The sequence below is a fragment of the Gekko japonicus genome, unplaced genomic scaffold, assembly GCF_001447785.1.
Source record: "Gekko japonicus isolate JY-2015 unplaced genomic scaffold, Gekko_japonicus_V1.1 scaffold2079, whole genome shotgun sequence".
Lineage (NCBI taxonomy): Eukaryota > Metazoa > Chordata > Lepidosauria > Squamata > Gekkonidae > Gekko > Gekko japonicus.
Genome location: NW_015175426.1, coordinates 124,162 through 144,278, shown reverse-complemented (window position 1 = coordinate 144,278; position 20,117 = coordinate 124,162). Strand labels below are relative to the sequence as shown.

The following is a 20,117-nucleotide window of genomic DNA, read 5'->3' as shown; positions in this document are numbered from 1 at the left end:
CTTCAAGAGGGAATTAGATAAGCATATGGAGCAGAATTCCATCAGTGGCTATTAGCCACAAGGTATAGATAGGAACTCTCGGTCTGGGGCAAGTGATGCTCTGTATTCTTGGTGCTTGGGTGGGGGGGCAACAGTGGGAGGGCTCCTAGTGTTCTGGACCCACTGCTGGACCTCCTGATGGCACCTGGCATTTTTGGCCACTATGTGACAGAGGGTTGGACTGGATGGCCCTTGGCCCAATCCAACTTTGGCTCCAGTTTGGTGTCGTGGTTAAGTGTGCGGACTCTAATCTGGGAGAACCGGGTTTGATTCCCCACTCCTCCACTTGCACCTGCTGATGTGACCTTGGGTCAGTCACAAGCTCTGGCACAGCTGTCCTTGAAAAAGAGCCGTTTCTGTCAGAGCTCTCTCAGCCCCACCCACCTCACAGGGTGTCTGTTGTGGGGAGGGGAAGGGAAAAGGAGTTTGTAAGCCGCTCTGAGACACCTTTGGGGTAGTGAAGGGCGGGGTATAAATCCAATCTCCTCCTCCTCCTCCTTATTTTGCAACGTACCTTTATTGACTCTTCATTATTTTTGTCACGGATGTTGTTTTTGGATTCCCACTTCCTCCCGTGATCGCTCATTTTTGGCTTCTACTACCTGCAGGTTGGCAACCCTATTTAGAAGACTCATTTGGTCTTAAAGGAGTTTTATGGGTCAGGAGATGCATGGAGAGCTGTATGGGCTGCTAGGTGCAGGATATGCATTTTTAAAAAATTAATATGAATGGCTTACCTTTCTCTCCCTCCAAATGAAGAGTCAGAGAGAGTGACCCTACACTGCATGTTGGGTGGCTTGGGCCCCACGCCGGCTTCAAATTGTCTGAATCTGACTTGGCTTGGTCCATTGAGGACGATGGTGATGAGCGTGGAGGTGAACTACCGCTACCCTGGGCTTGAGGCAGGCCCAGATATGAACTGGGGGCTGCTGATCCGCAACATCTCCAGGCAAGATGGCATGCAGGTTACTTGCAGCTGGCAAGGAAATCAAGGTGGGAACCCAGTTGTCGGGATCTATCAGCACACATTGGGTCTGGATTGGTTGAGTGCAGTTTAAGAGGTTGGTGGGGAGAAGACAGCTGGTGTGGTGATCAGAGGACAGCAATAGGACTATGGAGACTTGTCTTCAAATCACAACTCTGGCTAACCTACCTCACAGGGTTGTTGGGATAAAATGAGGGAGGGAAAAGCCACCCTGACTCTCTGGAAGGGAAGGCAGGGTAATCCTGTGGCAGATAAGAAGAAGCTGGATGGGAAATTCACACCTGTGTTGTCCTAATTCAGTTTTAAAAATTGCAATTTAGATGAATTTGACAACATCCGGATGTGAAGGATTCCATTTGGCAAATTAATATGACTGCCTTGTCATTTTCTAATCCAGGGGGAGAGATAAAGGGCTCCCCTACACACAGAAACATGCATGTTAATTTTTGAAATAGCCAATCAACAGACAATGCAAGGCAAAAAAGTATACCCAATCAAGAAAAGTAAGAAGGGGAAAAAGCGGAGTCCTGAGTTGTAGTCTACTAAACTGATGAAATAATTAGAAATCATAAATGTTCTGATACTGCTTTTTAAAAGGATCTTCCTCAAATGTTAGCATGAATTTGAAATTTTGGTTTAAATCTTCAGAAATGGAATAAGAATGTGAGAGAAAGGAGGAATCCCACCAAGATGGGGTTTTTTTTGGGGGGGGGTGTCTGACCTCCATGGGGACCTGGGCAAGATGCCATCAGTGTTAGCTATAAGTTCAGCAGCTCCTTTGCGCCTTTGTTGATAAAGTTGCCAACTCTGGGTTGGGAAAGACCTGGAGATTTTGAAGGTGGAGCCTGAAGAGCATAGGGTTTGGGAAGGAGAGGGACTTTCATAGGGTATGATGCCATAGAGTCCACCTTCCGAAGGAGCCATTTTCTCCAGGTGAGCTGATCTCTGTTGCCTGGAGATCAGTTGTAATCCCAGGAGATCTCCAGCCACCACCTGGAGGTTGGCAAACCTATTTACTGAGCATGAGAGAGAAAATACTACCCTGGTTCAGTCATGCTAGACTTAACATACCTCACAGGGTTGATGTGAAAATAAAAGGGTCATACACACCAACTTGATCTTCCTGGAGGAAGGAGAAGAAACCACTGTGAGGAATGAAATGGAAACGGCACTGCCTCGTGTGCACAGAAAGAACCAATCTCTAATCTGTTCCTTCTGACAGCAAGAAATTTGTTTTCATATGATGTCTGGATCAGGTTTGGGTGGCACGAGGGAAGCCCAGAAGGAATCTGTGTCCGGACTTGAGGGGGTTGCCCAGGGTTACTATCAGAAACCCTGCTCAGGGCCAGAGTGGCGGGTGGCAGTGGTGGTGCCTGAGCAAAGGCCCAGGGCTATTTTTTGGCAGGAACGCACAGGAACGGAGTTCCGGCTGGCTTCCAAGTTGGCCACTCCCAGCAGGAACTCATTAGCATAATAGGCCACACCCAGCATCAGAAACTCATGAGGATTGGCTACAGTAGGGGTGTGTGGCCTAACATGCAAAGGAGTTCCTGCTACAAAAAAGCCCTGGGTTTTGACAACAAACAAGGTAAACAGAATAAGAAGCAAAAGGTGGGTGTGGCTGGATGACCACACTTCTGGTAACATGGGGGTGTGGCCTAATATGCCAATGAGCTGTACTATTGGGGGTGTGGCCTAATATGCTAATGAGTTTCTGCTGTTGGGTATGGCTTATTATGCTAATGAGTTCCTCCTGGGCTTTTCTACAAAAAAAAAGCCCTGCAAAGGCCTAGGTCATCCCTACTTGTCAGAGACTGCTCTAGGGGTGCCAGCCTCCAGGTGGGACCTGGGGATCCCTGGGAATTACTGCTCATCTCCAGACTACAGAGATCAGTTCCTCTGGAGAAAATGGGTGCTTTGGGGGATGGACTCTGTGGCACTGTGTCCCGTTGAAGTCTCTGTCCTCCCCTGGCTCTACCCCCAAATCTCCAGGAGTTTCCCAACCTGGATCTGGCAACCCTACCCCCCCCCATCCCCTGCTGGTGGCCAGAGGGAACCTGGTAACCCTAGCCGTCACCCTCATTCCTTTCATTCATTCTTGTTCTTTGGCCTCATTCTCTCAAACAGCACGTGAGGTGATAAGTTAGTTTCTGCATCCCACCACGTCAAACTGCAGGTGGGGTCTTGTACGCCTGAATGTTTTTTTAATCCCTTTACGTAGGAAAGTAGATGTTGGGGGAAAGAGATGTAGCCCACTCTTGGCCTTGATATGGTACTTTTCTCCGGCCCCTGCCACACGGCAGGAAAAAGAAGGGGCGAAGCGCGGCTTTTAAAAGCCGCGCCAAAAAAGAAACGCCACAGCGGGATCCTATGGTTTTTTTTAGCAGGATCGAGATTCCGCATTACGGCAGGGGGCCGGGGATGCGACGGCAGCAAGACGCGCCGCCGATCCCACGGCCAGGATGAAGCGGACCATCCGGATGAACCACCGAAGGTAGGTGGTTCATCTTTGACGCGCTTCATCGGGGGAAGGGCCGGATTGGAGGTGCGAGCGCGACGCCAGGCAGATGTTGGCGTGGGATCACGCCCGTTTGCTGCGCTTCCAATCCGGCCCGCTCCCGGCCCAAACTGCCTCGTATGAACAGGGCCTCTGTGTATCTTTAAAAAAACAAAACAAAACGGAGCATCAAGCGAACCTCTGTCTGCAGTCTGAAGTGCTGCAGTCCAGAAACAGCTTCTTTTTTTAAAAAAACACACCCATCTCATCTGCTTGTTTATAAAAACCAAGCCTTTGTCTCTCTTCCCTTCCCACCAGAGAACGAAATGGAAGTTCTGGACTACCCTTCTAAGTACGAGTGTAAGTCCAAGGGCCAAGGAGGGAGGGATGGCAGAGGAAGTGAATGATAAGATGAACGTGAGGGAAAAGGTTCTCTGGTTAGTTTGTTTAGTTGCTTTACGGCTAAAAGAAGGAAATCTATATAATAACCATCTCTGGCCACGGCCTCAAAATATGTGCACAATGGGAACCTTGGGGTATATCTTCCGGCAAACCTGGATTTCTCCAACCTGAAATGGTCGAGTCTCTGTTTACCTCATTCTGGGCTCCGTATGTACTAATGGGCTAGAGCAGTGATGGCGAACCTTTTAGAGACCGAGTGCCCAAACTGCGACCCAAAACCCACTTATTTACCACAAAGTGCCAACATGGCAATTTAACCGGAATACTGAGGTTTTACTTTAGAAAAAACAACTCATACATTAACTTAAGATGATCCAAACAAAGTAAGGAAAGCGATCCCAAATGCTTTCATTGACTTAAAATTATTTGGCAGGGAATTCGACACTTTAATGATGGTCTGGGCCTGGCTGGGGCGATGGCACGCGTGCCCACAGAGAGGGCTCTGAGTGCCACCTCTGGCACCCGTGCCATAGGTTCGCCACCACTGGGCTAGAATGATGTTTCCCAAACAACAGAGCAAACAGTGGCTCCTCAGGGCTCTTTCAAGTTGGGAAATAGGCTGGGTGGGCCATGCAGACATCACAGGAAAAAACAGAAGGGACTCAAAATACCACCCAGCAACCAGAGCTGCAAGCAGAAGGGGGTGTAGGGGGCAGAAAAGAGCAGGTGGGTGGGATGAGCGGCTGGTGGGAGGGCAGACCAGATGGGTGCCTCGGGAATCAAGGGCTGTCAGGGGCGGTTTAGGGTCAAACGAGAAATGACAGAGATCCCCTCTGCGTGCCGCCTGCAGTCATGAATCAGACAGGCCCACCATGCATACCTGGCTATCGTGGAACTCCAAAACACAGCTTTCAACCTGGCTCACGGAGATGCCTGGGTAAACATTAGATCTTTGGCTAGAGGGGAAAAGAAGGGAGGGAAAGGAAGGAAGGAAGGAAGGAAGGAAGGAAGGAAGGAAGGAAGGAAGGAAGGAAGGAAGGTGGTCCCCGTCCTCCCCAGGCTCCACCCCCAAATCTCCAGGACTTTCCCAACAACCTGGCAGGCCTACAACCGCCCCCCCATCCCCTGCTGGTGGCCAGGGGGGACCTGCAGGGGTGGATTAACCATTAAGCAGACTAAGCACGTGCTTAGGGCACCAGGGCCAAAGGGGGCACCACAAAGTTGGGAAAAGGGTGAACTTTATGTAGCGTAAGCTTGGCTTAGTTTGTACAGTATATTGTGTTATCATATGAATAAATTTTTGTATTGCTGCAACCTGCATTGTATATCTGGTCAGACGGGTCAACAACTAAAATGGACTGGGTCAGTGTGGAAAGGAGAGGGGCACCAATATTGGTCAGTGTTCAGGGCACCAGTGAGTCTTAATCTGCCCCTGGGAACCTGGCAACCCTAACAATCCTGAGGGGAAGATTTAGGAGGTGGGATAGGATTTCTCAATTGTTTTCCCCTCTCATGATTCCTCATGGACCCCAGCTCATACATTTACATTTGTTAGCATGACCTGAGCAGCATCAGATCCCAGTACTGGGATCAAATTCTTTTAGTAGAAGCAGGGGTCATTTCCTGCGGGAGCGCACAGGAGCGGAGCTCCGGCAGTAAGGAGCCCAGGGGGCAGGCACATACAACAAGCCCCGCCCCCTGCTCCCAGAAGCCCTCAGTCGGGCCACAAGGAGCAAGAAGCAGCCAAGTAAGTTGCAGAGCCCCAACCCCCAGCCTTCAGGTACAAGCTCTCCCTCCTCTGTGAGGGCAGATCTGCACGTCCCCCCCCCCCATAGCTAGCAATCCAAAACAGTCCAGTGGCACCTTTAAGACCTTTATTCAGGTACAAGCTCTCCCTCCTCTGTGAGGGCAAATCTGCACGTTTCCCCCCACCCCAATAGCTAGCAATCCAAAACAGTCCAGTGGAGCCTGAGCAGTGGGTGTTGCCTTCTGACACACTTCTGGTGATATCAGGGGGCGTGGCGTATGGAAATAAATTATGCTCATTATTTATGCTAATGAGCTCCTGCACCTCTTTTTCTACGAAATGACCCCTGAGTAGAAGTGATTGGGAGCCAAGAACTATCAGAGCGTAATGGTACATGGGAACTGGATCCCCGTTTGGGAGTTCTATTTTCGCTCCCCAAAGCGGGTGAATTCTTATGGCCTTCATACACTCCCTGTGTAGAATGCAGACTGTGATATAATCTCTTTTATAGGGAACAGTTTATGGGAACAAGAGGTTAGTTGAAATACTTGTAGAGGACTTTGCTGAATGCTTGATGAATAGTTGGGAAATAGGGGCTGCATGGGCCATTGTTCTAATACTTGTGCTCAGGGGTCGTTTCGTAGAAAAAGAGCATAACTCATTAGCATATGCCACACCCCTTGATATCACCGGACGTGTGTCATAAGGCCACACACCCCGCCCCCAACGGTCCCAGCTGCCGCCGCCGGCCTTGCAGCTCCACTGCCGAGCCCCATGAGGGGCCTGGCAGTGGACCTGCAAGGCCAGCGGGAGTGCAAGGAAGCTTACCTCACCCAGGGGAACTGCGATCCCCCGCGATCCCCCCCGAAATGACCTCTGCTTGTGCTTTTCGTTAGTTAGTGCTGCCAAAAGGCTTATTGGGATTCTTGGTGGCGTGAGAGAAATCAGGGAGGAGAGTGTTAGAGTGAAAGGCAAATGGGTGTGTGTGTGTCTGTGCTGTTTGTGGTTTCTCCTGACAATGCAGTTAATTACAGGATGGGAAGAAAGGGAAAGGCACCCCTGCTGGGGAGCAATTCAACAGACTGCAGGCCAGTGCTCCCTCTAAGCTGTGTAGTCTTGTGAGCAAAAATTCTACTTTGTGAGCTACTGGCATTAAAGTTGTGAGCGAGCAATTTGGCTACTGCATGAATTAGCTGGCTCTGGAGCCATCCTTCCTGAGCGAAGACAAAAATGGGTGAGCTGGAGGCTAAAAAAACTGTGAGCTAGCTCACACTAACTCAGCTTAGAGGGGACATTGTGACTGCAGTGTAAGCTAAGCTGTCTGATGTTGGTTCTCTACACAGGCATCCCAACATGCTATGGAGACCTGGGGGATCCCTTGCCCTTTTCAATGGTTGTACTCAAAGATAACCACTAGATGTGACTTCCATCTTCTGATGATTTCCTGGTAGTTATCTTAGAGGCAAAAGGGAGAGCCAGTTTGGTGCAGTGGTTAAGGGCGCGGACTCTAATCTGGGAGAAACGGGTTGGATTCCCCACTCCTACACTTGCACCTGGCTGGATGACCTTGGGCAAGCCGTAGTTCTGATAAGAGCTGTTCTTGAAAAAGAGCAGTTTCTGTCAGAGCTCTCTCAGCCCCACCTACCTCACAGGGTGTCTGTTGTGGGGAGAGGAAGGGAAAGGAGTTTGTAAACTGCTCTGAGACACCTTTGGGTAGTGAAGGGCGGGGTATAAATCCAATCTCTTCTTCTTCTAAAACATAAAGCTTCCCATATTTTATGCTCCAACAAGGGTGAAATGGGACCACGGTTAGGAAAAATACTATTGAAGTATTGTCAGATTATCTTAATCTATAATGGAAGCCATTGGGTAGGAAACAGCACTGCCATATGTGGTCATGATGTATTCAGTTTTACATTTCAATCAAATGAAGTCATCAAGAGCCAATATTTCAAAAAAACATGGGGATGCAGTTGAATGGGGAACAATAGATACTTGTGCCAGAGTGAAATATGAATATTAACTAGCCTATGGGTAAGAAATGGGCTAGTAGCAAAAATTATACAGAATAGTACACAACAGGAAATGTCTCTATTTCCCCCAGACACCTGGTGTGTATTGGATTGTGGAGAAACAGCCTATCAAGCTATGCCTCCCCCCACCCCATCCCCGATTGGAAAGAAAGGTGAACGTTTGGACATCTGGTGCCATCGCTGTTGAAAGTACAAACCTTGACCAGTTCCCTGCCTTTGAATTTAGGAAGTCTTGTACATAAGCTTACACAAAAGGCAAGAAGCATTGATAGCCCATTGGCTGCACGATGCTCAGGATTCCATGCCCATTACTAGGGCTTTTCTCCCATGGTTAGGAGTACGTGAATTGGAAAAAGCAATTGTGAATATTTCAAAAGGGATTAGAATTAAGTTTTAGTGATACCGTCAACACCCTCATGGATTTGCAAAATAAAATAAAATCACTCTCCCGGGTGGTTCTACAAAATCGAAAAATGCTGGATATTTTAATTGCCCAACTAGGTGGAACATGAGCATTAATAGCAGGAAAATGTTGTTTTTATGTTAACACTGAAGGAAATGTTACCAATGCCATTGCAGAAATAAAGAGGAATAATAAGGTTTATGGCCAAATAGGAAGAGAGCTCTTGGACGTTTGGACATGGTTATCTGGATGGATACCTGACATTGGAGGTTGGTTAAGAAATGTATTATAAATAGGAATAATAATTATCGTGCTATTAACTCTGCTGTGTAGTTGCATCCAATGTATCCTGAACCTATGGGCAGTGTTTGCTTCCTGTTTTTTGGAGAAGAGGACCCACTGCAGAACACTATTATGAAGCTTAGCTAATGCAAACTGAAGCGAGAAATGACTCTTTAGCTGTAACAAGGCATGAAGAGTCAAAGTGGGGGGGGGTGTTGATGAGCAAGCTGGCAAGAGTAACAGCGTCTTAAATCTTAAACAATATTGTACTTTAACAGTGATGTGTGCAGCTTAGGCAAGCTAAATTTAGCCCAAAGTATAAAACAGGATGTAGCAATCTGGGTAAGAGGGCATGATGTTCTGCAAGATTTATAGACAATCATAAGTTATATTTATAGAAAATCATCAGTTATTTTCCATCCTGATTCCAAATAAGGGTGAAAAGACATACGGTATATGTTTTGCAAATTTATTTATATGGAAGCAAAGGAAGTATAATCTCTGTAATCTAAAGACTTCTGAACTTGTCTAAAAATTGTTTGTCACATTGTATAAAATGCTAATGCTGATGCCTTACTAATGGAGTCCTCCGATTTTGCTGCCGAGGTCCCCCTTATTGCAATAAAGTTTCATTTGCTCCTGGAATCTCACTGGTTGTGTCCATCATTGGGTGCTGGCACACCAGGCTAAGGGCCCATTTGGCTAACAGAGTCAGCTTTCCAAAGTGGCAATTTCCTCCAGGTGAACTGATCTCTATTGCCTGGAGACCTCCAGCCACCACTCGGAGGTTGGCAACTCTAGGTATAAAGGACAGCCCTACCTCCCAAAAGATGAGGAAACACAGCTCTGTAAGCAAGTTGTATGTTGGGAAATGAGATCAGAAGGAGGGTTGGGTTAGTTCAGTGGCAGAAAGTGTGTGGAGAAAGATGGGGGGGTATGGTATGGTTATGAGTGTGGACTGAGGGGAGAGTGGGCCAGCCTAATCATCCTAGTCTGTTTCCTTCAGATGATGACGAGAACACTGAAGACGAAATTGATTCCAATATGAACGATTCATCAAGCGGTAATAACTCCTCCGTTTTTAGCACGAGAGACGAGACGTCACCTATTGGGAACATGGCTCCCTCTTCCCAACACCTCACAGGAAACTAGTTCCTCTATGGGCAGCACCTTGAACATATGGGCCCTGGTGGGGTGAAAGGAGGGAATTCTGGGACTGAGACAAGTATCTTTTTAGTTTTGGTTGGTTTTGCTTTTTTTCAACGCTTCCACAGGCAATTTTTTTCATTGGGAACTAGGGAGAAGGATTAAGTGTTGTATGAAGAGGAATTTGGATGAATCCTGGGATACGGTTCATAGGGTTGCCAAATCTAGGTTGGGAAGTCCTTGGAGATTTGGGAGGTGGAGCCTGAGGAGGGCGGGGTTTGGGAAGGGGAGGGACCTCAGCAGGGTATAATGCCATAGAGTCCACCCTCTGGAGTTGCCATTTTCTCCATGGGAGATCTGTAGTCTGGAGATCAGTCGTGATCAGGGCTTGCTTCTTCTTTTTTGAGAAAGAGGTGCTGGAACTCTCAAGAGGGAGATGAAGTTTTCAATCTGTATACTGAAAAGTCATGAACTTTTAAACATTTTAAAAAGAATTTTGTCAAAGAGGTTCCGGAACTCTGTTCCAGCGCGCTACCCCAGGGCTATTTTTGGGCAGGAACGCACAGGAACGGAGTTCCGGCTGGCTTCAGAGGTGACCACGCCCACTACAGCCAAAACCTCTGTGTGCGTGGCTACAGAGGGAAGGCCTGGAGAGCTACCCCCCCCCAGTGACTCCGAGGCAAGGATACTCTGAGGCGGGCGAGCTGTGTTGTCAGGGGTGTGGCCTAATAGGCTAATGAGTTTCTGATATTGGGTGTGGCCTATTATGCTAATTAGTTCCAGCTGGGCTTTTTCTACAAAAAAGGACCTGGCGCTACCCCAGGGGGAAAAGCCCTGGTTGTGATGGGGGGGGGGGATATCTGGGTCCCACCTAGAGGTTGGCAACCCTGATTCAGAGCAATGGATTGGGCCGGGAGGTGAGGGGGGAGATTCTTTTGGGGAGTGGTGGGGGCCAGGTATGGCTTACTGACTGGCTGTAGCCCATTCCTAGAGATTATGAGCTTTGTACCCTGTTTTTTGAGGATCACGAAACTGCAGGGAAATTCGGGCGAAGCTGCTGGTCAAAATGCAGCCGTGCAGCTTCAAATGGGAAATTGACCAATAGAAGTGGGGCAAAGGGAGGCGCGACTGTGGCACAGCTCTTGTGTGAAATCGGTCATAGAGTTGTCTCCCAATTTTCCACAAGCCACGCTGTTGAAGATTTCACCAAAAATCAAGGTGCAAAAGGGGCATATCGTATCTTGCACAAATGGAGCTGTGCTAGATGGAGGGAAGTGTTTTTGGATCCCAACTTCCCCTTCCTGCTGCAGCCTGCTGTCATTCCCCCCTCCCCCATTTTATCCCTGAGATGTCCTTGGATCCCTCGAGAACAGCATAGAGTTTTCAGCAGAGGGGGAAATTGCTTCTAGTGTCCTGGCCCCACTGCTGGACCTCCTGATGGCACCTGGTATTTTTGGCCACTGTGTGACAGAATATTAGACTGGATGGGCCATTGGCCCAATCCAACATTGGCTTCTCTTATGTTCTTGCTGCTTTAACATTTAGCAACAAGGCCCAATGCCTACTTTTTTCCAAGCATCCCACAAAATCAAATTGGATCCAAAATGTGACATTTTTGCTTTACATTTTAAAAGCCCAGCCCCCGATTTGCACCTGTACCAAATTGTGCTTCCACTCAACAGTCCTCCTTTCTCACCCTCCGCTACCACAGGCACCTCCATTCCTCCTTCAGAGAACCTGGATTTCAAAGATTTTGCTGTGGATGGGACACATTTTCCTTGTAATGACTCTGTAGCCAGCAACTGGACCCAGATGGCCGTATCCTGGAACCCACATGAAATAACAAAAGCAGCCCTGAGTATGAAAATACAGCAGACGGCTCCTTACCAGCTGCGAGTGTCTTCGGACACTATCTCCTTACTGCTGCCTTCCGTAACTTTCAGAGATGCTGGAAACTACTCCTGTTACTGGAAGAACCAAAGTCAGCATATTCGGCTGGAGGTGTCAGCAAAGTCAGGTATGGCTCATGGTTAAGGGGCAGGTCATTAGGAAGAAGTTGCATACTTTTGCAATGCAATCATAGGCTGCATGCTGTATGTAGTCGGGAGTGGGGGGGGGAGACGTCATACTAGGGTTGCCAAGTGGTTTTTCGCTGGGAGTGGAGGGGCTCCCGGCTGGCGCCTGGTGTGTGCGCATGCAAAGCGCGTGCACGCTGCATGCGCATCACCTGGAAGTGACGTGATAACGCCAGGCACGCTGGGGCGGGGCCACGGCCATACGAGCGAAAACCATAGAGTTTTCCCTCGGATGGCCATGGCCCCGCCCCCAGCGTGCCCGGCGTCCCACTGCTGGACCTCCTGATGGCACCTGGTATTTTTGGCCACTGTGTGACAGAATATTAGACTGGATGGGCCATTGGCCCAATCCAACATTGGCTTCTCTTATGTTCTTGCTGCTTTAACATTTAGCAACAAGGCCCAATGCCTACTTTTTTCCAAGCATCCCACAAAATCAAATTGGATCCAAAATGTGACATTTTTGCTTTACATTTTAAAAGCCCAACCCCCGATTTGCACCTGTGCCAAATTGTGCTTCTGCTCAACAGCCCTCCTTTCTTACCCTCCACTACCACAGGCACCTCCATTCCTCCTTCAGAGAACCCAGTTTTCAATGATTTTGCCGTGGATGGGACACATTTTCCTTGTAATGACTCTGTAGCCAGCAACTGGACCCAGATGGCCGTATCCTGGAACCCACATGAAATAACAAAAGCAGCCCTGAGTATGAAAATACAGCAGACGGCTCCTTACCAGCTGCGAGTGTCTTCGGACACTATCTCCTTACTGCTGCCTTCCGTAACTTTCAGAGATGCTGGAAACTACTCCTGTTACTGGAAGAACCAAAGTCAGCATATTCGGCTGGAGGTGTCAGCAAAGTCAGGTATGGCTCATGGTTAAGGGGCAGGTCATTAGGAAGAAGTTGCATACTTTTGCAATGCAATCATAGGCTGCATGCTGTATGTAGTCGGGAGTGGGGGGGGGAGACGTCATACTAGGGTTGCCAAGTGGTTTTTCGCTGGGAGTGGAGGGGCTCCCGGCTGGCGCCTGGTGTGTGCGCATGCAAAGCGCGTGCACGCTGCATGCGCATCACCTGGAAGTGACGTGATAACGCCAGGCACGCTGGGGCGGGGCCACGGCCATACGAGCGAAAACCATAGAGTTTTCCCTCGGATGGCCATGGCCCCGCCCCCAGCGTGCCCGGCGTCATCACGTCACTTCTGGGTGATGCGCACGTCGGGGTGGAGTTCTCCCCAGGGCCCGATCCAGCGGCGGGGAACAGGCCTCTGGGGCGGGGGTTTCCCCGCCCCCCGGGGGGACTTGGGAAGCCTGCGTCATACAGCCACACAAAATCCAAAAAGAACAAAACCCACCGAATACCTTTTATTAGGATCAACACGCTGTGCAGGCTTTCGAGCTTGCCAGAGTTCTTTGTCAGGATGGATGTGACGGAATTTAAAAAGATGGAAGAGTAGAAGGCAGAATTCTCAGGCCATGATCTTAAGGCCTGATCTTACAGGCATCCTTTGTGAGGTGCCAGCAGGCAATTACCTAGTTTCACTTTGATTGGTGAGATGTAGAGTTACAACATGGTCTCTGGGAGGCTGCATTTACTCAGTGTAGTGTAGTGGCCTGTCCTGGAACTGCTGTCATGTTTATTGAGAACTATTTGGTGGAACTGAAAGAAATGAGACAGCTGTTAAACCCCCTTGGAAGTGTTTTCTCTGCTTGATTAATTATATGAAGGCTTTGGTTCCAATTGGTGCCCGGTCCTGTTGAAGTCTGATTGAAACCGCCTTTCAGTCTGGAGTAGCTAGTTGATTGCTTGAATGCTTTCATCTTCTACAAGAAAGACTTTAATAGACTTTTTATGTGAGAATTTACTCCTGTTGGTGTTCATATGATCATTGTGCCTTATGTGTGAACTGTAATATTACTATTGGATCATTAAAACACACTGTTGAAATAGTATATATTGTAAAATAGATTATTCTTGGCACGATGTTGTATAATTTCTGATTCTCATTGTTCACCAGGGTCCCTTTTACTACTGTCATGCTTATTTAGACAGATGAGCAAACTTCCACACTGAATTGAACTCAGGGGAACTGCTTGTTCCAGGAGTAGCGAATGCTAATGAATGCTGATTGGCTGGTAATGAATACTGATTGGCTGGCCTGGTGACAGGCATGAGGTTCCCATGGCCTGTACAGAATGCTCACTGGCTGACCCTGATGACAATAATCAAGTTCCCTGTCACCTGTTTTCATATTTGGCTTTGTGGAAGGCTGATAAGCTGGCCCCAATGACAATTGCAAAGTCCCCAACCCATATGTGTCTCATATTTGCTAACAAAAAGGAAATGGTTAAAAATCTGCAGCTAGAAAAGTTTAAATAAATGATATATGTGTATATGCTTATTTTACAAAGTGGGTTCTGCTTCTGCTAATTGTGAGGAAGTACAATGAACTATGTGAGGCATAGTTAGCCCCTGACTACTTCTGGCCACAGGAAATCCTACTCAGCCCTATCCCTGGTCTTTGAAATTTCACAGAAATTGAAAGGTGCTTTCATAAATTTTCGGTCTTAAGGACTAGAAACTTGGTTCTAACCAATGAAAACTAAAACGAGAATGCTGATAGGGATGCCAGCCTCCAGATGGGACCTGGGGATCCCCTGGAATTACAGCTCATCTCCAGACTACAGACATCAGTTTCCCCGGAGAAAATAAATGCTTTGGAAGGTGGACTCTATGGCACTGTACCCCAAATGAGGTCCCTGTCCTCCCCAGGCTCCACCCCCAAATCTCCAGGAGTTTCCCAACCTGGATCTGGCAACCCTACCAACCCCATGGTGGCCAGGGGGAACCTGGCAACCCTAATTGCTGAATTTTGTGCCCACTCTCATGCATATACAGAGGCAGTTAACTCTTCCACCACCCCAGGTGTTAAGCTGTATTTTGGAAAACAGCACTGGATAATCTGGATTGTGGCCCTAGGATACGTGGCTATCTGCCTTGGCATCTTCTTCGGGTTACTGCGGTTTCGGCGTGGTGAGTACAGGCACATGCACAAGAGCAACCATAGAAACAAAACCCTCTTTCACATTGCTCTTTCTTCTTCAGAAATAAAAATAATTCAGAAATACAGACCAGGAGGAGCCAAAGGGTGCGGTAATTAGCTCAAATAAATATGTGAAATTCAATACAGTACTCTACCTCTTTGTTCTGGCTGCTTTCTTCTTTCCGAATCTCCCTTATCTACCCGTTCTTTTTTGCAAACAGCACATAGCCCCTCCTGTGCCTGGGTTCTATATGCTTGTGTTTTTCCCCTACAGAATTGACCGTATAGCGCTTGCAGTGTTGCAACTAATCTTGATAGCTTCCCCTGAACAGCTAGAATGTTTATGAATATTCTGTAACCAAAGCAACACAGCTAATGGTAGAAAGAGAAATAGGGTCTGGTCACACGGACGTTTAGTTTAGGAAAAGATGGCAAGAATACACAGAAGAACTATACAAGAAAGACCTCGATGTCCTTGACAACCACGACGGTATAATCACTGACCTCGAGCCAGACATCCTGGAATGTGAAGTTAAATGGGCCTTAGAAAGCATTACTAACAACAAAGCTAGTGGAGGTGATGGTATTCCAGCTGAGCTATTCAAAGTCTTAGAAGATGATGCTGTTAAAGTTCTGCACTCCATTTGCCAGCAAATTTGGAAAACGCAACAGTGGCCACAGGATTGGAAAAGATCAGTATACATTCCAATCCCAAAGAAGGGCAATGCCAAGGAATGTTCAAACTATCGCACAATTGCACTCATATCACACGCTAGCAAGGTCATGCTCAAGATCCTACAAGCTAGGCTTCAACAGTACGTGGATAGAGAACTACCAGAAGTACAAGCTGGGTTTCGAAGAGGTAGAGGAACTAGAGATCAAATTGCCAACATTCGCTGGATTATGGAGAAAGCAAGAGAGTACCAGAAAAATATCTACTTCTGCTTCATTGACTATGCTAAAGCTTTTGACTGTGTGGATCACAACAAACTATGGCAGGTCCTTAAAGAGATGGGAGTACCAGACCACCTCACATGTCTCTTGAGAAACCTGTATAAGGGCCAAGAAGCGACAGTTAGAACCGGATATGGAACAACTGATTGGTTTAGCATAGGAAAAGGAGTACGACAAGGATGTATATTGTCACCTTGCTTATTTAATATATATGCAGAGTACATCATGCGAAATGCTGGCCTGGATGAATCACAAGCGGGAATTAAGATTGCTGGGGAAAAGATCAACAACCTCAGATATGCAGACGATACCACTCTAATGGCAGAAAGTGAAGAGGACCTAAAGAGCCTCTTGCTCAGGGTAAAAGAGGAGAGCGCAAAAGTGGGCTTGAAGCTCAACATCAAAAAAACTAAGATCATGGCATCCGGCCCCATCACTCCTTGGCAAATAGAAGGGGAAGTCGTGGAAGTAGTGACAGACTTCACGTTCCTGGGATCCCAGATCACCGCAGACTGTGACAGCAGCCATGAAATTAAAAGATTTCCTTGGGAGGAAAGTGATGGCGAACCTAAACAGCATGATAAAAAGTAGAGACATCACCCTGCCAACAAAAGTCCGCATGGTCAAAGCAATGGTATTCCCAGTAGTCATGTATGGCTGTGAGAGTTGGACTATAAGGAAGGCCGAGCGCCGAAGAATAGATTCTTTTGAACTATGGTGCTGGAGGAGACTCTTGAGAGTCCCTTGGACTGCAAGAAGAACAAATCAGTCAATCCTCAAAGAAATCAACCCTGACTGTTCCCTGGAAGGCCAGATAATGAAACTGAAGCTCAAATACTTTGGCCACCAAATGAGAAGGGAGCACTCCCTGGAGAAGACCCTGATGCTGGGAAAGATTGAAGGTCAAAGAAGACGGGGACGGCAAAGGATGAGATGGTTAGACAGTGTCATCGATGCAACGAACATGAAATTGAGCCAACTTCAGAGGACGGCAGAAGACAGGAGGGCCTGGCGGGAGCTGGTCCAAGGGGTCGCGAAGAGTCGGACTCGACTGTGCGACTGAACAACAAAATGAGAGACAAAGTTAGGAGGGTCAGAGGGTTAATCTGGGAGACTGGTCCTTAGAAGACAGGGCTGTAGAAAAAAGACTCTCTGGATTACCTGGCTCAATAAAAGGGGAATGTGGAATATGCATCTCTAAAAGGTGGGAGAATTTTTGAGGGGGTACCATCCATCGTCAGAACTGGTCCTAGTGCCAGGTGTTACCCATCAAATAGGCTCTAGGATTGGCCCTTGAGATTTGTGTGGGGAGGTAGTTAGATTAGGGAGAGCTGGGTTCAGATTGTGACTCTGCCGTGACGTTCGCTGCATGGCTTCGGGCCAATCGCATACTCTCAGTCTAAATGACCTCACAGGGTTGCTGTGAGGGAAAACTGGGAAAAGGAGAAAAATACAAACCACCCTGAGCTCTGTGGCACTCTGATAAAAAATGCATAAGTAAATAAGTACACAGTGCTGCGTGAGGAACCATGTATGCCAGGGGTTCCCAACACGGTGCCTATGGATATCAAGGTACCCTCTGATATCTCACTTCCTGGCATCCCCTCCCTTCTTCCCCATAGTATCTCTTCCTCAAAGCAATCCTGACTTTCTTCCACTTTAGGAGAGCAGGGGTGCTTCAGAGGTGCTCAGGATGCAAGTCTGCAGGGAGCGCCCACTTGGAAGAAGGGGCTTCTGCCACAGTGGGATGCTTGACTTGGAACCATCCAACATTTTGTTGAACTTTCTGATGTTTTGAGATTTGACCCCACCCACCTGCCTGCTGTTTTACTGTGGTGTTGAGAACTTCCTGTTCCCAACATTCCAACCGGACTGACAGTTCATTGTTGCTAGGGACCCTGATGTATGCCATCCTGGCACTGCTTTGGAGGAATGGCCGGATAAAGGTAAAGGATCGGGCAAGGGTTCCGCAGCCATGGGAGAGGCCTTCCTCCAGTAGCCCTTCAAGAGGAGCTCAAAGGGGAAGGAAGTCTGATGCTCAACCTAAAACATCAATTCATGTATTTATTTTTAAATTTTCCCCTTGCATTTTAGTGCCACAGGATCCCTCAGGGGGAGCTTGTGGCAAATTCACAGCTTGCTGCCTTTAATTTTACATGATTCTTTGGTTTCCAGAAAGTTCTTCCAGGCCCAACGGAACAGGGAACCAGCCTCTGGTAGGATTCTACTGCCCTCAGCGAATGGAGATGGTGAGTTAATGACCCGCTATCTGTCTCCTGCTCAGAAAACCAGCTCTTCAGGGGTTTCTTGCTGGTCAGGGACCCAACTAGCAAATCTCCTTGCAGGGTTGCCAGCCACCTGGAGAAAAATAAATGTTGTGTCCTTTTTAACAGAGGCTTAGTGGCATGTGTGATGGACAGTAGATGGCTAAAACTTTAACCTGGTCTGAGAACCATGAGTGATAGGGGATTCAAATGGAATTCTACAGATGGGAGTGGCAGTTAAGAAATGACAGTTGACTGGGAATCAAAGTTAAGACAGTGAGAGAATCAAGAAGGATCTCTCTCAAACCTGAGGGAAATAGCTCCTAGTAGGGGGGGCGATCCCTGTTAAGTGGTTAAAAAGTGATATTGGAACATGTGTGAATGTTTTTGCCTTCACCAGCTGAAGTGTCTTTGAGACAAAGAAGCTTATGCTTGTTTATTTAAGCAGACACTGCAAGAAATCTCTCCTCAGTATTTAAAGACTTGTTTGTATAACTGGTTGTGACAAACTATCTTTTGTTTATATTTACACAAAGTTACCTCATTCCTGTTGCCTGCTCACCTTCTAAGCCCTAAACCTGATACCTACCTGACCATTTCAACTCATAAGTAAAATAAAACTGTTTGTTTTGAATTACCATCAGCCCTTTGTGTGCCATTACCAAATAAAGACAAAAGAAGGATTCAGTCCCTCAGATCCTTAGACTGGGTCAGTATATGTCCATATACATTTAAACAAAAGGGCGGGACAGACAGAAAAACAAAGAAGAAAGAAAAGCAGCTGCCCAGCCAAGAAGATAAAGGGATCCTGGGGGACTCGTCATAGCATGCTATTTACCAAATGATGTTATTTACTTCCATGACATAAAAGCTTCACCTACCAATGCTCATGCAGTCAGCCTTTATTAAAGGGGCAAGACATTTTTGTCCTGGCTGGTGGCAACCCTATACAAGAGACAGGTGCAAGCGTTAAGGCTTCTAGAATGTTCTTGTTTGGCTCTTTTTCTGGCTGCCTTTAGGAGACTGGTCTAAACCCAGGAGGGACTGGTGTCTTGACAGAGCTTGCCTTTCTTTTTCCTAAGGCAAGGAACCAGCAGATATCTTCTCCTATGAGAATGTATTGCCCAATGTGAGTCCAAGTGGTGGCCAGCAGTCCCTACAGAAAGGGAACACCCTGCCTACTGCCACCAAGGTGGAAGGTAAGTGCTGGCTGTGTGTATGGGGGGAGGGAGAACCAAGAGGAGGGATGTGCTGTGTATGCAGAAAATAGCAGGGGAAGCAGCACAACGGAGGGGAAAAGAATGCCGGTGACAGATTTATGCTGACTCTGAGCATCATTATGGATAAGAGGCAGGGAGGGAAAGGAATATGATGACAGCTTAGAAAGTCAGAATACAATGTGCAGAATGAGGGGCAGATTCAGAGATCATTTTGGGGGGATCGTGGGGGATCGCAGTTCCCCCGGGTGAGGTACGGGGGTGGGGCACATGATGAAGCCCCGCCCCCTGCTTCCGGCCACCCCGCTTCCAGCCCTCATTCAGCCAGGAGGAGGCAGGAGAAGAGGGAGGGTAAGTTGCTTCCTCCCTGCCTCTCCCCACCCCTGCCTGCCTGGGGCCAGGGAGGGCCTTCGCGGGGCTTCCTTGCACTCCCGCCGGGTTTGCAGGTCCACCGCCGGGCCCCTCATGGGGCTCGGCAGTGGAGCTGCAAGGCCGGTGCCAGCGGCCGGGACCGTTGGGGGCGGGGTGTGTGGCCTTATGACACACTTCCGGTGATGTCAGGGGTGTGTGGCCTTATGACACACTTCCGGTGATGTCGGGGTGTGTGGCATATGCTAATGAGTTATGCTAATGAGTTCCCCTAGCTATTTTTCTACGAAACGACCCCTGGGCAGATTACATGTACTGGAAGCAGACAAGGTTGCTAACTACGGTTTGGGAAATTCCTGGAGATTTGGCGGATGAAATCTGGGGAGAGTGGAGTTTGGGGAGGGGAGGGATCTCAGTGGAGTATATAATACCATAGAGTCCACACACCAAAGCTGCCATTTTTCTCTCGGGGAAATGATCTCTGTAGTCTGGAGATGAGCTATCACCCTAGGGGATCACGAGGCCCCACCCTGATTTTTGTTCCCAATAAAAATATAGCAATGCTTGTTCTCATGGGCAAGCTATAGCTGGAACTTTAGCAGTGGTACTGCTTCTTCTTTCCTTTTCTTCTTTTGTTCACAACCTACTTATTTCTTGTGG

The 20,117-nt window shown here is 47.9% G+C and overlaps 1 protein-coding gene across 1 annotated transcript in view; it reads left to right on the top strand.

Moving 5' to 3' along the window:
* The first annotated feature begins 896 nt into the window (after positions 1–896).
* Positions 897–20,117, top strand: part of CD19 (CD19 molecule) — a 36,439-nt gene continuing 17,218 nt past the window's right edge. The window contains exons 1-9 of the mRNA XM_015425810.1: positions 897–1,032; positions 3,840–3,881; positions 9,395–9,451; positions 11,246–11,551; positions 12,169–12,474; positions 14,509–14,643; positions 17,271–17,349; positions 17,783–17,856; positions 18,954–19,070. Of these exons, the coding sequence (XP_015281296.1) occupies positions 897–1,032; positions 3,840–3,881; positions 9,395–9,451; positions 11,246–11,551; positions 12,169–12,474; positions 14,509–14,643; positions 17,271–17,349; positions 17,783–17,856; positions 18,954–19,070 (1,252 nt within the window). The remainder of the gene's footprint in view (positions 1,033–3,839; positions 3,882–9,394; positions 9,452–11,245; positions 11,552–12,168; positions 12,475–14,508; positions 14,644–17,270; positions 17,350–17,782; positions 17,857–18,953; positions 19,071–20,117) is intronic.